This window comes from Meleagris gallopavo, chromosome Z, assembly GCF_000146605.3.
Source record: "Meleagris gallopavo isolate NT-WF06-2002-E0010 breed Aviagen turkey brand Nicholas breeding stock chromosome Z, Turkey_5.1, whole genome shotgun sequence".
Classification (NCBI taxonomy): Eukaryota; Metazoa; Chordata; class Aves; order Galliformes; family Phasianidae; genus Meleagris; species Meleagris gallopavo.
Window position 1 is genome coordinate 26,330,178 of NC_015041.2, and position 11,881 is coordinate 26,342,058.

The following is an 11,881-nucleotide window of genomic DNA, read 5'->3' on the forward strand; positions in this document are numbered from 1 at the left end:
GAAATTGTATTCCTAAGTCATCACTAAAAAACAGGGTACTTATTTAGAGACCTTGAGATAGTCTTTCTATATAAATGTGCATTTTGGCTGAAACCAAGAATCTAACAAAGAAGTGAAAATGCTATTTCTATTCCCTTAAAGTAGCCTGTCAACCCTGCATCTCATCAAACTATACCTTATAGTTAAGTTGTGGGAGTATATTCTTCACTCTCCCATGTTACTAGCGATGTGGTTGCAAATAAGGAAGATGGAGGAGAGAAGATTTGATTGTATAGAGGATGAGAAATCTTGCATTTCTAATGTTTGCAAATAGAAGGTTTCTTTAATCTCTGCTAACTGGTCATGAGGTAAAAGGAAAAATCCTAAGGTTAGGGAACAGTAGTAAGACTTTCTGTGAGTTTTATTTTTTATTTTCTGTTGAATACTCTACTGTGGAGGAAAAGGGAAAAAAAAAACAACATAAGTTTGTATTTATCCCTGTAAACAAGAGATTATTCTGAGGCTGTTGCAGACTGCTGTGTGTACTTTTGAGGTGTTAGAATGCTTTTACAAGGCATCAGACTGATATGAAGGAATCATTTAATGAACATTCATATATTAATGTCACACACTAACACAGCAGCAATATTAGAAATGATGCAAGTTGTGTGCAGTGATTTTACCATAATTGAACTTAAATGTCCTTCCAGAGTTTGGAAGCTTAACTTTCTGACACTTTAAATATGCAGATATAGAAAAGAGATTGAGTAAAAAATCTTTAAAATTCAAACGCTGCAGTAATGCTGTTTCCTATATTTTTTTCCCTGAAATTACATTAGTATAATGATATTTATTATCAAAATTTGTTTAAGCTTTTTCTGTCATTTCCTCTGTCTCATTTTAACATAAGTACAGAAACCTGATTTTACTGTGACTTGTGCTTATTATCAGGACAGTCAGATGGTTATACCATAACCGAAAGTGAGAAAAGAACATGAAATTAATACAAAAATCACAAAATTATTGATAGGTGATGTAAGTGTGCCTTAAAGTTATTTAAAAAGATCTGTTGTCTGTTCACATAAATGTCCTATTTTCCATAAGCACTTTCAATGTAGTAGACTTTTTTTTTGTTGCCTGATGTTTTTGCCACAGTCTCTCAAATGGAAATTTAGAAAGTACTGTTGCTGTGGAGAGATGATATTAGCTGGCTTTGTGTTTTCTCAGATGTGTATTAGTTATTTTTTCTTCTGAAGACTGTAATTTTCGTCTGTTTTCCTTTGAGTTAAGCAGTTTCATCTGAGGTCCACATGCTTTTGGTTAGTTTGTTGAAATGAGCTGTTTCCATTTCTGACTTAAAGAAAGATTAAAGGAAATGGAAATTTTCTTTGGTGTCTTGTTATAGAGACCTGCAACATCCAAATGTTCCTAATAAAACTGAACTTGAGTAAAATGCATATTTCGTTTTTTCCTTGCCATATTCTTTGCCATACAAGGAGAAACTGTTTTCCTACATGGAAAATTCACTCTGATGAATGGAAAAGTAAATGTGAAGAAAACAGTACTTTGAAGGTTATTTACATTTTGCATCTCAGAGTGTAAAAAAAAATAGTAACCAACATAGTTAATAAATTTAAGGAGGCTGTGCATTACCGTTTTCAGCTGAGTTTGCAGAACATTGGTTTTTCACATCACAGTCAACTATGTTTGTCAACAAACTTATTTTCTAAGCTATGGGACTGAGTGATCACAGGGACCAGACTGTAAATTGTTACTGTCTCCTCTGAAGAATATAGATAGGACAGTGAGCCTTCATTATCAGTAGCTTATGGCTAAGCAGTGAATGTTACTCCATGATGCTGAGATTTATTTAGGAAAAAAAAAAACATGCCAACTGTTATTTAAAAAGCAATTTCGTATTTTTTCCTGACCCTAAATATTCGATGTTGCTGGGGAAAACTGAAATGCCATTACTAAATTCTTTGTATTTGTTTAGTGGGATGCAGTAGAATCTGTTTCAGTTTAGGTCGAAACAGTGGGTCTTACCTGTGTGTTTAAAGTGATGAAGTGCTTTGCGTTATGCGATCCAAAAATCTGCCAAAGATCTTATGTAACCTAAGAAGACTGAGAGAGAATATATTTTTCTCTCTCTTTTTTTTTTTTTTTTCTTTCCCTTTTTTACACTGACTTAGTGATCTGAGAAGGAATTTGAGTGTTTTTTATTTAATATTTGATATGGTAGACCAAGCATCCAGTTAAATTCACATCACCATACTTTGTCTGGCTTCCAAGACAGGCATGTTCATTTAAAAAACAGTTTTCTAATATATTGTGTTTGGAACCAAGGAGAGGTGTTACTCCATTGTGTCTGGAGAGTGAATTTGGGTCTTCTAACAATACTGCAAAGGCAGCCTCCTTTTCCTGATCCCTTAACCAAAGGCAATAGCATCAGAAGGAAGAAATGAAGGATCAAAAGTTAGATGCTGCTGCATTCACCAGAAGAGGACAATGGTGAAAAACACCAACTTAGGTTTAATGAATTATTGGTTGATAAATTTATATTCACTAAATAAATAGGTGTAGCCCAGTTAAATCACTTGTCCCCATTTATCTTCCTAATCGCTTAAAAGATACCATTTTTAATGTGACCTCAGTTTTCAAGTTTTGTCTTTTTGTACTATTGGTAAGTACTTAACATACATGCAGGTATAAATAGAAGTACAGGGCTGTGTATTACCGCAAAAATACAGCCCGATGCACTTTCAGAAGAACAAGTTTTCAAAGTAATCCCAGTCAAATTAGAGACAAAAAAAAGCAAAGGAAAGTCTCCAGGTTGTCTTCTTAGACATAAATACTGTCTCTTTTGGTTTTACTTTGGAGTTCAGTGTTTAATGGCATAAAATGCAATAAAAAATGCTATACGTAGCTGTATAGCTGAGGTGTGAAAGTTAAAAATGTTTTAGATTATTATGTATGCGCAGATGCACACTTAATGTCTGGTGGAGAACAGGCATAGTTCAAAAGTACAAGTGGGGAGAAACAATTTTGGAAAGATAAAATTCTGAAGAAAACTGCACTCAGTGAACAGAGGCAAGTCAAAAGTCTCTTTGTTTAGTAGCATTTGGAGTGGGTTGTCAGGCATGGGCTTTGTTAAACTTGTTCTGTTTAGAGCATGGACTATTGTGTTGGAATAGTCTTGCTTCTGTGCAGCAGTTTCAGTTGTAATAGTTGAAAATTTGTGTGTGCAATAGGTGCAAATGAAGGCTGCAGACAGAGGAAGGTTGTGCCAAGTGAGGGGCTATGAACAGCTTGTTTGTTTTTTCTTAGTGAGTTGACAGGAAATATGAAATAAATTTGTGTTCATAATGTAGTACAAGAAAAAAATCTGCATGTTGACTTTGAAAATGTGGGTTTGAACTTTTCTAAGTAGGCATTTTCCCCTTTCCGAACCATATATTTTTTTCAATAAATAATTAAATGTTGTTAAAATATCAAAAGACAATTATATCACATGCTAAAGTTGTTGAAGTCAAAAGTAGAGTCTAATGTGTAGATGTACTGGTGACATGTCTATGAAGTGCAGTGAATCTGTGAAAAGCAAGGTTCTGTGTTTGCTCAGGTATTACTCACTTTCCAAAGTTGTTGCAAATTGCTTGTGGAATCGTGTAAAAATATTTTACTGTAGGAGCAGAATGTTTCCAAGATCTGCGCAATTTCTGAATTTTTAGAAAATGTGTTTCTTAAGAATTGCAATGAGTTACAAAGGCAAGTAGCCTTTCATTCCACAGCACTGACAGTAAGAAAAAAATGCAGGAGACATTTAATACTCATATTTTTCTGTTGAACTTCTGTGAAATACATTAAAAAGCAAAGAAGTTAATCTTGTGGGAATTTATTTTTTTATATGGCTTTTGTTTCACTTGGAAAAGAAAATTGCTTCTTTTTTAATTGGAGTTATGATTGTCAGTATGCATGATTTTAAATGGTAATATATTTTTGAACTGTGTATTATAATTTTTAAACTAATAGTTAAAATTGTTTCTCAAAATACCTTAATTTGTACTTTTTCCTCAGAAAATAATATATGAAGGCTGTTCCAAAAGTATCGCATCCTGTTTTGTGATGTTGGCCCATTATGTCTATGTTTGTGATTTTGCAGTACAGGTTGAACTTTCCCACCAATATTCCATTTTGTTGCCATGTGACAGATGGCAGCAACAGAGCACTCTTGACAGAATGGTGTCTGACATGGAAGTGCAGATGGAGCAAAGGTGTGTCACTGAATTCTTCCCTGTGGAAAAAATGGCACCAATTGACATTCACTGACACTTGCTGAACACTTCTGGAGACCAACCAGTGGACGTGAGCACAATGAGGTGGTGTGTTTCAGCAGTGGGTGACAGCAACAGTGGGTCACCTCCACCGTGCAGATTTGTGTGAGCCTGGCATGCAGGCTCTTATTCATCACTAGAAAATGCATAGCTAATGGTTGATAGCTAACTGTTGAAGAACAGTTTTTTGTAGCTGAGAATGTGCTCTTTGAAATAGTGTTGTTATACTCTTTGTATCTGTTGTCATTTCCATGGAAATAAATGGGAGGCATTACTTTTGGAGCAGCCTGTGTATTTTTTCTATATAATTTTTCACTCATTAATCTTCTTATTTTCTGTGCTTAAGGCACTTAATTATCTGCAAAATACTGTTTTGTAAAGTAATTATTTCTTTAAACATATGTTCCTTTTCTTCCCGTGAATTTTAGGTATGCAATTCCTCCAGAGCATGGGAAACGGCTTGAACGACTGGCTCAAGGTAATATTTTCAGTATTTCTGTATGAGAGACGTTTGAAGGACAAGTCTCCAGCAAATTGAAAAATGTCCTCTACTGAACTACTGTGCTTTAGTACTTCTTAATATTGTGTGACTTTTATGTTTGCAAGCCAGGAACATATTTTAATACTCTGAGGAATTTTAATGGCACAAAGTAAGCCTTTTTCTTACTGCTTTATTTTGTAGTGGCATTTTTAGGTTGGTCATGTTTGTGAAAATAACACAAAATTTTGTCCTTTTTGTTCATTAGATTTTCATTGCAAATATCTTTGCCTCTTTCCATGCCCTTGCTTTTCGTTTATCATAGTTTCTTGCCATCGAAAACTTTTGAACTTATAGTCAATTGTAGTTAAATTTGATTCAGAGAAAGAAACGCTTAGGAGAACTGTGTTTTCTGAAGTTTCATGGAATTGGAATGGAATGACAGGGTAGAGAGGGGAAACTTAGTACCTCTGAGGAGGGGGAAGTTCACGAACTACACCAACTGTAAATCTTATTTATAGCAGTCTACTGTCCAACGAGCAGCATAACAATGTACGTTAATTACCCAAAGCATATAGTGACTTATGCTCTCTGAAGGTGTGAGGAACATCTTTTGAGAAGAAGCAGAGAATATTGTGGGGATGGGGTCTAAAGGATAAAGAAGGATAATTTATAGAAAAATGTTTCTTGCACAGTTATTTGTTTTGTTTTAAATAACACTACAGATCTCCTCTTATTTCTGGATTGAGTAGTACGTATGAACACAGGAATAATTAGGCATGTTCCTTGACCTGCAGCATATGTTTTATAGCCTGCTATTGATGATACTATGTAAGGAATGCCAGAGAGGCTGTGGATGCCCCTGGAGGCATTCAAGGCCAGGCTGGATGTGGCTCTGGGCAGCCTGGTATAGCGGTTGGTGACTCTGCCCATGGCAATAGGGTTGAAACTAGATGATCTTTGAGGTCCTTTTCATTCCAGCCCATTCTGTGATTCTGTGACTCTATGAATACCACTGAAAGCTGATAATTAAATATTGTGTATTTCTGAAAACTTGTTCATTTTCTTTTCATATCTATTTTATGCACATATATGTGCATGGCAGTTTTTATGAACAATAATTAAACTAGTTATTGAGAACAGTAATATCATGTATATCACTGAGATGTGAAGGTAAAGACATGAGCTCGCAGCCTTAAAAGCACAGATTAAAAAGGCAGATTTCAACCTGGATAATTACTTTCATTATTCTGAAATTTCCCACATGAAAACTGAAAGAGTTTCTGCTGAGAGAATTGTCACTTATTTCTAATTTCCACATCTTTTTTTTTATCACCTGCAAAGTATAAAATTCTTCTTGTGCATATGTTGAAGGTTCTGATTTTCACTGGTAAATATTTTGATGCATGTGGTAGACCAGGCAAATCCCAGTTCCCTTCAACCTCTCCTCATAAGACTTGTGCTCCAGACCCCTCACTAGCTTCATTGCCCCTTCTCTGAACATGATCCAGGACCTCGATGTCTTTCTCTTAGTGAGGGGCCAAAAACTGAACACAGTACTCAAGGTGCGGCCTTACCAATGCTGAGTACAGAGGGACAATTACTTCCCTTCTTGTGTTGGCAGCACTATTTCTGATGTAAGCCAGGATCCCGTTTGGCCACTTCCACCTGGGCACACCGCTTGCTCATGTTCAGCTGAGCATTGACCAGTACTTGCAACCATTCTGACCCAAGCCTGTAGCATTCTCTGCAGGAGAGTGCAGGACCCGGCATGTGGTCTTGTTGAACTTTGTCTCACTGGTCTCCAGCCTGTCCAGATCCCTCTGTATGGTCTTGTTACCCGAGGCAGATCAATATTTAAAGCCAACTTGGTATCATCTGTAGACTTACTGAGGATGCACCCAATGCCCTCATCCAGCAATAAAGATATTGGAAGAGGACAGGCCCCAGTACCAACCCCTGGGGAACACCACTCCTGCCTGGTCGCCAGTTGGATTTAGCTCCATTCACCACCGCTCTCTGGGCCTGGCCTTCCAGCCTGTTCTTCAGCCAGCAAATCTTTGATCCACACCTTGATTACTTAGGCGAAGCAAAGATTTGATGTATTTAAAATCTTCTATACATCCACTTTTTTTGTTTACTGGGAAGATGGTATTTGGGTTGATAGAATTTTTACTTGATGTTTGAGCTACTCTCAATCATATTATAGGATTTCACATTGACCGCTTATAGCTGTGCAGCAGTTTATTGCTAACTCTTCAGATTTAAACATTCTATAAACTAGTGTGTGCTCAATACTTTTTTTTTGAGGGCAAGGAAAGTGAATGGGCAATTTCAGCAACATTTGTTCATTCCTTTCTAAGAAGTAAAAGCAAGCGATGGGTACCATTGTTTGGAGCAGACTAAAAAAACTTTCAGTTTTTCTTTAAAATACTATAGTTTACTCAGATATGGGGGTAACCTATACAAATTCAGGAACTAGGTAACTTTTTGAGAGACGTGCTTTGCTACACCTTTAAAAAAATAAGTTCACATTTCCATGGGAACTTACGATGTTGCTTAGTGTAAATTTCTATAAGAAAACACTGTGTTAGCAGATGAAGTCCTGAGATTTCTCAAGGCTCTTACTGCTGCTAGTGGTGGCTTACTGTGGTAGGAGGAGTGGACATAGAAACATGGGGAAGTTGTGGAAATCTTCAGAAACATGGTATGTTAGAAGCTGCTAGGACATGTGGTGTGAGGAGTAGAGTCTTATCTTAGTCAGAATTGGTAATAGGCTAAATGAGACTTTCTTCTCAGATATAAAACAGTAATACAGCAGTATTACTCAAAAGTTCTTAGGACAAGAATTAGTGAAAGTATTGTAGGACAGGCAGAGTTCAGGCCTGAGTAATAGTGGCTTACACATTTTTCCACAGATGGGAGCAGTAACCTACCTATGCTTCATAATAGCTTTATTTAATGAAGCTGCCCGAGCATGTCAAATCAGCATTTTCAGCGCACACCTGCATGGAAGTCACACCTGCTGATAAGTCTATGACAGTACATGCTGCAGGGATGTGTAGTGAATACAAATCTGCTTTCCTTGCTGAATCATGATAAGTATGATCGAAACTTAATTATTTTTATTTCAGAACTGGATTTTGAACAGTGAGTATCAAATTGAAAATAGAATCAGATGTTGAACAATGAAAGACACATTTTGGATTGTTTTTTAATCTGTTATATTCAGGGCATGAAGGTAGATTTCTGTAGGAGAGCTGCGTGCTCATACATAGGTTTTTATTGTTACAGAAGGTAGGTGTGTTAGTTTTACAGACAGACATCTCTGACATTTCCTGCTTTCAGTGTTTGACTCTAGTATCTTCTACACTGTTTTTCATTGAATAGGCTGCTTTTGTGGTATCTTTGGTCCATCTAGTCATGTGGAAGATACAGTTCTTAAGATGTTGAACTTTATACTCACCTTGACATATTTTTCACTTATTTTTGTTTGTAGTCTTCTGTTTCTGATTATTTCCATGTTTAAGAAGGGTAAGACTTCTGTGGTCTCCTACTTTGCAGCTGCTGCCTGCTGAAATAGAATCTGAATTTTACAGTAGGGTATATTAAAAAGTTGAATATACAGAGTAATCTACATGGCAACAATTCAGTTAATAAGAAATGTTAATAGAAAATAGCATAAGTGAGACTTAGTGCTTAATTACACGTGTATTAAAAAATTTCAGTTGTACTTTTACAAGTGTGTAACATAAAGAAAAGTAGTCTATGCAAGGAGGCTGATGAGTGACTAATTCTTACTGAATTAATTGAATGCTCCCATAGTAATAAAAATAATAAAATGTTACATTAAGTGTGGCAGGTTGTCTAAGTCAAGGGAACAGTTGATACATTAAAATTAAAGGAAGGCTAGAATATTTTCCATTAACTTGTCTACATGTCACAATTATCACACATGCCTTTTGTGCATGAATGCTTTCATCTTTGCTTTCCATTGAAGTCTTGATTGACTATGGCACCTACAAATATTTTATTTGAAATACATTAGACTTGAATCTAATAAAGGCAACAGTTTGATTTTACCCTTCAGCTGCTTACTCATTTATGTAAGTTTTTTTCAGTTTTTTGTAGACATAAATGTAATAAGAATCTCAAGTGAGCTGTTGCTGCAATTTTTATATGTGTTACATTGATCTGTAATATTATGGTATTCTTAAGGATTTTTCATTTCATAAAATGAGTTAGAAAATAAAGAGAATCACAGATGACATTTTCAAGGATTTCAAGTTCTTTTAATAGTTGACTTAATTGCAGAAATTATTTTAGAAAGCAAGTGGCATTTATCTGGTATTTAATTATGTTCAAGAAGAAACTAATGTAAAATTTGACCTAAGTATATAGTAATACTATAAAAAGCTTTGTATGGTATATGGTATTAATTAGTCTGTTTCATGGAGAAGTCATTACCTGTTACATAAGAAAATAAGTTTAAATAGTCTTTTGAATGAAAATTGGCAGAGAGCTTGCATAACTTGTAAGGGTCTCAAATACGAAAGTTGCAGCAGTTGAGAAATTTAACTTTTTCCTAATTGATAGTTATATGAGTCAAGTTAGGAAAGTTATATCTAAGAGATAATAAATTCAAGTCCATAACATATTCATCGTATAATAACACTCATATTTCACAGCACTTCATTTGTGGCTTTTGTACTCTCTGCTTTATATGTCAAATATACAAATTCTTCTTTGTGAGAATGTTGCCATGCAGAATGTTCTCCCACTTACTTAAAAGTGTGTAGTACATAAAGGTAAATAAAATTGAGTCAGATCACTACAAACTCACTTTAATAAGTTATATTGTTTTTATTTATACCCACAAAAATAAAGTATAGAAAATATACTAGAAAACTTTGTCCTCCTTTTGTGTTTGCCAGTGTTCCACGAGTAATTTTTGTAAGCAGTGAATTACAAGTATTTTGTATGTTTAGAAGTCCAAATGAACATCCATAATTTACATATGTTAAAAAATTACCTTATTTTGAGCTTTCTTCCTTAATAGCATTAATTGGGATGAATTTTGATTACATAAAGTTATATTAATGATACTTGCAATTTAGGATGATATTTTCTGAAAGTTTTTGTTTTTCAGTTTATATTAAAAAAAAAAAGAGAATATAGCACCTTTGATGTAAAATTTGAGTGTAAAAGTGTAGAAAAATAAGTATGACCACATTCATTCTCTGTTTAGAATTTGATTTGAAAGTATCCAATTTTTATGTGTGTTTGTTAAATAGTGACTTTATTTTCGACCACGCTGGTCGCACAAGTTAACAAGATAATACATAGTCAGTTGCCTTGTAGAGCCAATGGAGTTACTCATATGATTAAAAGTTGCTAATTTGAGAATAAGATCGTAATTTGTCCATGTATGATCATAGCCTAACAGTTTGATTGAAATCAGTATGCACACATTCCTGCTAGGTAGGTAATTGTTCCCATTATTTTGATTATGATAATCTACTGCAGAATGGAACCTAATCCACTTCAGTTTTTACGAGTGATAACTGTGATACAGCAATATTCTGATATGAGCTATACTCTTATAGTTGAAAAAACAAAGTGGAACAAAACTGTTCCAGGTATCAGTGATCACTGCTCTCAATAACTTATTGAGCCAGCCTTATTTTAAAATTGTCTTTTACCCCCAAACCTTTTTATGTACTCTTTATGTCTCTCATTGCAGCAGTGTTGTGTGTGGGAATCTTGTTTTCCTCAGGGACAGCTTGCAGTCTGCTTAGAACCGACTTCTCCTAGTTTCCCTTGAAAATGAGAAAGTTTTGACTTGTATCTGGAATAATGACCATAAAACCAGAAATTGTGAAGTGGTATTAATGCCTACTGAGGCAGAATAGCCTTCACTGACATAGTGTTAAGACTATAACTCAAAAAAAAAAATAAAATAATAATTTGATTAGTAAAAGTAATTTTGGTCATGTTAACTCTTGAAATATGTATGTGGAATTATCTGAGAGCATGTTTGTGACTCTTTGCAGTTGGAAGACTGTTTTCACATACTCTTTGCTATTGTTTGTTGTGTTAACTATAGAAAGCTGACAAAAAGCTTGAGTAGGACCTTATATTTACTTGTCTCTTCCTTTGCTTATGTGTTTATACCCAAACATTTGTCCACCATTTGTTGAATCACATTTTTATCATAGAATCATAGAATGACTTGGGTAGAAAGGGACCTCAAGAATCATTAAATTCCAATCCCCCTGCCACAGGCAGGGTTGCCAGCCACTAGATTAAACACTGGATTAGATTGGCTAGGGCTGCACCCAACCTAGCCTTAAACATTTTCAGGTACAAGGCATCCGCAAACTCTCTGGGCAGCCTGTGCCAGCAACTCACCGCTTGCTCAATAAAAAACTTCCCCCTGACATCTAATCTAAATCTCCCCTTCTTTAGTTTAAAACCTTCCCCCTTGTCACTATCTACATCTGTAAAAAGTTGATTTCTCTCCTGTTTCTAAACTCCCTTTAAATACTAGAAGGAGACAATTAGGTCTCCCTGTAGTCTTCTCTTTTCATAGGTGAAGAAGGCCAGTTCTTTCAGCCTGTCTTTGTAGGAGAGGTGCTCCAGCCCTTCGATCTTTTCTGTGTCCTACCTGTGGACCTTCTCCAAAATCTACACATCTTTCCTGTGTTGGGGACCCTGGACCTTGATGAACACTCCAGTGGAGGCCTCACAAAGGCAGATGTCAATGGTTTACGGGCTGGTTCGGTCCGGTTCCGTGACTAGAAGGGCTAAGGGATCCGTGGATCCGTGCCCCCGGAATAGGAAAATAAGGGACCCCGAAATAATTGAAAACAGCGGCAACAATCTGAGGTGAAACAAACTAATTTACTAAATATAGTATCAGCAGAATAGAAGGAGAGAGAGAGAGTGTGTGTCTGGAAGGTGGATCGGCCTCACCACAATGCTGAGATGAGAAGTGCAGTCCAGTTGAGCTGATGAAGAAGCGCAGGCAGAGAAGCATAGACAGAGAAGCGCAGGCAAAGAAGAGAACATCAGGTGACCTTGCTGGGAGTTA

The 11,881-nt window shown here is 35.8% G+C and overlaps 1 protein-coding gene across 2 annotated transcripts in view; it reads left to right on the forward strand.

Annotated features, from left to right (window-relative positions):
• The window catches only part of LOC100550263 (lysine-specific demethylase 4C-like), a 203,726-nt gene that overhangs the window by 63,347 nt on the left and 128,498 nt on the right, over positions 1–11,881 (forward strand). For both annotated transcript variants that reach the window (XM_019610469.2, XM_010725643.3), the window contains exon 6: positions 4,739–4,788. In XM_019610469.2, the coding sequence (XP_019466014.1) occupies positions 4,739–4,788 (50 nt within the window). The remainder of the gene's footprint in view (positions 1–4,738; positions 4,789–11,881) is intronic.